Here is a 6,000-nt window from a genome sequence, read left to right as displayed (position 1 = left end):
GCACTACCAAGGTGCCCACATTCCAGAGGGAGGGTTAGGGGGCCACCCTGCCCTATTCCTGACCATCCAGGGGCTTCCAAAGGCCTAGGAGACCCTCCATGTGCCGCCCCATCTGGTCCATGTTTGTGAGGACCAGTACTGAACGGCGCCCAGCTGGAGACTCCCTGGGGATGCCATTAGATGCCGGGAGGCCGATTGATCCCAGGCGAGTAGGCCTTAAGTTGGTTTTCAGACCTACTTAATTGTGTGGGTTTGGTCACATTATGGGCAGGATCCAGACTCCGACACCTTGCGAGACCTTGGTAGATCTCGGGAGGCGTACTGGCTGTCGGGCAGCCCACGGGAGGCTACACCTGGCATCTACTGGCCACATCACACTCCCATTCGAGCACGATGCAGCTGGTAGATCTTGCCCATAACCTTTATTTTTAAACTCACAAGAGCTTGCAGTTAAGTTATTTACTCCAAGGATACTCCAAAGATTTTTTTAAAAACCCTTTCCATGCCAAATATAGAGTATGGATAATAAAAGAACACAAATTCTGTCTGACAATTTTACAAATTGGACACAAACAAGCTGTTAAGCTGGTTGCTGCAAATCATGTGACATTTGGATGCCCGACAAAGTCTCTGGTGATTATCTAATTAAATATGGAAACAGGTGAGGGTGCCTCACAGTCATCTGTGGCTTTCTTGCATCTGATTGTTTAAGGATGGGCCAACACCGAAAAACGAATGGCATTTTCAAATTGCATGTCTCGTTCCATCCTGGAGAAAAGAGAAGACTGAAACTCAAAAAGGCTGCTATCAAATTCCTTTTGTATCAATATGGCCTCCCCATTCCAAACCAGATTGTGTGAGCCTCTGATGTGTTAACTTAATGTTCAGGTGACAGAAACTGGGTTCAGGGACTCCATCCTTACTATTCGGGAACTGGAAAATCATGAAAACCATCCGTCGTCAACCAATTTGAAACTAGGCTCAAGTCATCAAGCAGCCAAAATATTTAACCTGTTCCAGTTTTCAAGTTTACCTGAGACTCAAATCTCTTAGATATTCAACTACAAGAAACAGCACAACCTGCTGTGAACTTTCACTTTACAAGACCCTCACTTCAACATCAAATTCATTCAAGAAACCATAGGCCTGTCACATGGGAGACCAGAAATCACAAATCAGAGATTGAAGTAACTGTAACCTGTAAATGTGTTGGGTAAGTGTATGGAAATGAATAACCTTCTTTATTTTAAACTCATGCAAGCTTGCTGTTGAATAATTTAAATGGAGTACACAATCCAATGATAAGACACACCATTTTCCACACAAAACATACTGATTGTGGGCAGCAACAAAAGCACATGCATTCAGTCCATGATAGTAGCTTGAAAGCAGGTAGATATGGTAAAATATTACAAGGAAAATTTGAGGAAACCATGCCGATGATTATGGCTTATATAAAATAAGTGAAACAGATTATTTATAATGGAAAATTTGTAATAAAGTTTTATTTATCATTGTAAAAGTTGAATACAAAAATCGATGCAATGTAACAGTAAATGAATCCAGTACATGATGCATATATTGTAACAGCAGGGGGATAAGGATCTACTCCCATTCCGCACGACCTTAAAGAGGCTGGATTCTCCATTGTCGGGATCTTCCTTTTCGCCGGCAGCACACTCACGGCCATGGATTTCCCAATGGAGTGGGGGTGCCCACAATGGGAAACGCCATTGGCCGGCTGCCAGGACGGAGGATCCCGCTGCTGGCAAAGAACAAAGAAAAGTACAGCACAGGAACAGGCCCTTCGGCCCTCCAAGCTCATGCCGACCATGCTGCCCGTCTGAACTAAAATCTTCTACACTGCCTGGGTCCGTATCCCTCTATTCCCATCCTATTCATGTATTTGTCAAGATGCCCCTTAAATGTCACTATCGTCCCTGCTTCCACCACCTCCTCCGGCAGTGAGTTCCAGGCACCCACTACCCTCTGTGTAAAAAAAACGTATGTCGTACATCTCCTCTAAACCTTGCCCCTCGCACCCCTAGTAATTGACCCATCTACCCTGGGGAAAAGCCTCTGACTATCCACTCTGTCTATGCCCCTCATAATTTTGTAGACCTCCATCACGTCGCCCCTCAACCTCCTTTCCAGTGCGAACAAACCGAGTTTATTCAACCTCTCCTCATAGCTATTGCCCTCCATACCAGGCAACATCCTGGTGAACCTCTTCTGCACCCTCTCTAAAGCCTCCACATCCTTCTGGTAGTGTGGTGACCAGAATTGAACACTATGGGCGCACCGCACCAGAAAACGGATGCGCGGGGTGGAGAATCCCGCCCCCAGTGTTTCGCTGTTCAAACCTTAATCATACAGGTAGTGCGAGAGATCTCATATCTATCCAAGATGGAGCAGGAGTTCCCTGAAAAACTAAAAAAGACTACCAGTTTAATACTGATATACAGACAAGTGATATTTTTAATTTTCACCAATCAGCAAGTTACAGTGGTGTTCTGCTATCTCAGCCCAATTGTGTCAACAAGGTTAGATTACTTCATTGCATTCCAACTTAGTGCATATGATTATATTATCCATTCACTTGTTAACATCACATTGCCCAATCACTACTAATGCACAAATACATGATAGCACGTGATTTACCTGTGGTTAGTCCTGCCCACTCCTCTGTCCTGCTTGCTGTTCAAATTTCTTTTAACCCCTTCAATAATGTATGGACCATCTAGTGTCTCAATGTGGGACTCTCGTATTGTATTATATGAAAATGAATAATTTTTAAAAATTATTTTTCAAATTAAGGGGCAATTTAGCATGGCCAATCCACCGTCTCTGCACATCTTTTGGGTTGTGGGGGGAAACCCACACAGACACGGGGAGAATGTGCAAACTCCACACGGACAGTGACCCGGGGCCGGGATCGAACCCGATCCTCAGCACGGTGAGGCAGCAGTGTTAACAACTGCAACACCCAATGAAGATGAAACATAATTGTATCTGAAACATGTAGAAACAATTGAATATTTGATTGAAAAAAAATGAACAATTCTATATCATCCATATCATGATTCATAATTAACTTCATTCAAATTGTAAATTCTCAAGGTACGGCACAGTAGTCTCATAATTGCAGTGGAAACTATGAAAACAGCATAAATAGCCATGGCAAATGAGTGGAAATTCACCCGCAGTATGTTTCACACAGGCTTAAATTTGATTTTACAATGCTTTAACGATTCCATACATTACTGACACCCACTTCAGCATATTACATGTATTGGCAAATCTCCTAATATCTTCCAGAGCAAGAATAAACTTGAAAATATAAAATATATTTAATAATATATTTTTCTGAAAATATATTTAACGTCCACTCACAAATCTTTGGCCAGTCAATTTCAAAGCAAGGAATTACCGTGGAGCCAGAAGGATTAGGTGCACTCCCTAATTCCACAATACTTCCGATGGCTCGCCACTCCTATCCCCACAGCCAATGACAGCAAGACACATCGCTTGAAATTTATAATGAGTGGACAATTCATTCTGCCAGTTTATCACCCAGTCAGTGAAAATTTAAAAAAACTTTTCCCATTGTTGCTTTAAATGCTGCTCATCAACATTTATCAGTGATCTTGTGATATCTTCTACTGAGGAAATCATGTCTTCCTAGAGTTTGAAATAATTGGATGAATTATATTCTATGGTGTTTCTTGGCCTGTATTCTTCTCTGGCTCAGGCTTTGTTTCCTCTTGATCATGATCCGAAGCTATTAGTTTCAAATCAACATGTGAAGATTCTTGCTGTTTCAAAGGTTTCTGAGCTCCTTTCCTCACACCTGTCTCTGAACCTGATAATATGGAGACATTTTCTGAACTCGAATTTGCATTTGCGTCATATTTAAAGTTCATTTTTTCCTTTGCTGCTTTTTTCTTATTCTTAATTTCTGAAATTTTCTTTTCAGTGTCCTCCATAAAGACGGTCAGTAAGTTAAAAAGAAGTGCCAGCCATGCTATCCCGAAGAGGATCCAGATTGCAACCAATGCCCGGTAAAATCTATGGAATGTCCTGTGGGGGTCAGCACCTGGTGGCATAGATATGACCAGTTTACCTTAGAAATTAAACGAAAAACTAAATACTGTGAATCTACAATAAGGTAAAACAGAAAACAGGGGAAGGGCGGTACTTTTCTCATAAGATTCTCCAAATTGTTGATATAGTTTACCCCTACCAGGATGGCCATAGGAAGTTAACCCGGAAGTCACATGCCAGTTGATGGAAAACACCTATCACTGCAATGAGAATCAGCTGTGTAGCCTTGCTCGACTATAACAAGCACATCACTGAGTTCTGCTTTGTGGCAGAGAATGTTGAGGATTGTCAGAAGATACAGCAGAACATAGATAGGTTGGAGACTTGGGCAGAGAAATGGCAAATGGAGTTTAATCCGGACAAATGTGAGGTAATGCATTTTGGTAGGTCTAACATAGAAGGGAAATATACCGTAAATGGTAAAACTCTTAGGAATATAGAAAGTCAGAGAGATCTGTGCGTGCAGGTCCACAGATCTTTGAAGGTGGCAACATAAGTGGACAGAGTAGTCTAGAAAGAATACGGAATGCTTGCCTTCATTGGATGGGGCATAGAGTATAAAAACTGGCAAGTCATGCTACAGTTGTATATAACCTTGGTAAGGCCGCACTTGGAATATTGCGCACAATTCTGGTCGCCACACTGCCAGAAGGATGTGGAGGCTTTGGAAGGGGTGCAGAGGAGGTTTACCAGGATGTTGCCTGGTCTGGAGGGTGTTAGTTATGTGGAGAGGCTGAATAGACTCGGACTATTTTCATTAGAAAGACAGAGATTGAGGGGTGCCCTGATAAGAGGTCTACAAGATTATGAGGGGCATGGGTAGGGTGGATGGGCAGGGTGGAGGGGTCAGTCACCAGGAGGCATAGGTTTAAGATCTGTGGGGCAAAGTTTAGGGGAGATGTGCGAGGCAGGTTTTTTTTTTTACGCAGAGGGTGGGGTGTGCCTGGAACACGTTGCCAGGGGAAGTTGTGGAAGCAGATACAATGACAGCATTCAAAAGGCATCTTGACAAAAACATGGATAAGATCGGTATAGAGGGATCCGGCACAAGGAAGTGCTGAGGGTTTTGGCAAAGGTTGGTATCATGATTGGTACAGGCTTGGAGGGCCGATAGGCCTGTTCCTGTGCTGTATTGCTCTTTGCTCTCTTTGTTCTATACAATTGAGTGAACACTACCCCACCTATCACAATCCCCAGCCTCTTGCGACATCACACACTGCATGTCTTTGGTAGAAATTTGTCATGGCTGGTAGCGCATTGGCCAACCATTACAATCCCTGCCTCATGTTCAGTTCTATTCACTTAAAATAAAAATGGGGTGTATAACAGGTTGCTGATGCGATACACCCATTTAGCACAACCGCATAAGTGAATTCCTACCCCATTAGCTTTCTAAAGAAAAAGGACAGGTCAATGTTTTGTGTGAAAACTTTAGTCTAAACTGGAGCTTTAATTAACCAAATTCACAGGAAACATTAGTCTGTCTTTTGTCTGCTGGGAATCCAACAGTCCTTTATATTTCCAACATTTTCAATGTATATTTGAATCAGCTAAAGGGGGAAATAATACACCACTTGTATACAAAAGGCTGCACCTTGAAACACAAACTGATTCCCGGCAAAAGTAGTTTATTTATGTTGATCAAATTAATTATGAACACAATAGAAGGTGACAACATTAAGGATAGGCAGAAAACAAATTACAGGCTGCGAGGAGAAGTGTCTCAATTCCATATTTGGATTACACACGCAAATTATACATCTGCTCAGAACAATTGAGTAGTACGATGACAAGTATCAGGCTAATATGTGAAAGGTTTACACTGCTCCAGAGTACGCCTTCTAAATTAAGCTGTACAATCAGAGAGTAAGGACCATAGTTTTGTAATATTAGCTG

General features: G+C 42.3%; 1 protein-coding gene across 1 annotated transcript in view; it reads right to left on the bottom strand.

The window, feature by feature from the left end:
• Window positions 1-1,487: 1,487 nt before the first annotated feature.
• Window positions 1,488-6,000, bottom strand: part of LOC140399701 (potassium channel, subfamily K, member 16-like) — a 31,611-nt gene continuing 27,098 nt past the window's right edge. Inside the window, exon 6 of the mRNA XM_072489235.1 lies at window positions 1,488-4,096. Within this exon, the coding sequence (XP_072345336.1) occupies window positions 3,714-4,096 (383 nt within the window). The 3' untranslated portion in view covers window positions 1,488-3,713. The remainder of the gene's footprint in view (window positions 4,097-6,000) is intronic.

Source organism: Scyliorhinus torazame, chromosome 2, assembly GCF_047496885.1.
Source record: "Scyliorhinus torazame isolate Kashiwa2021f chromosome 2, sScyTor2.1, whole genome shotgun sequence".
NCBI classification, from domain to species: domain Eukaryota; kingdom Metazoa; phylum Chordata; class Chondrichthyes; order Carcharhiniformes; family Scyliorhinidae; genus Scyliorhinus; species Scyliorhinus torazame.
The sequence above is the reverse complement of the archived record's forward strand: the minus strand, read 5'-3'. Positions and strand labels throughout refer to the sequence as shown.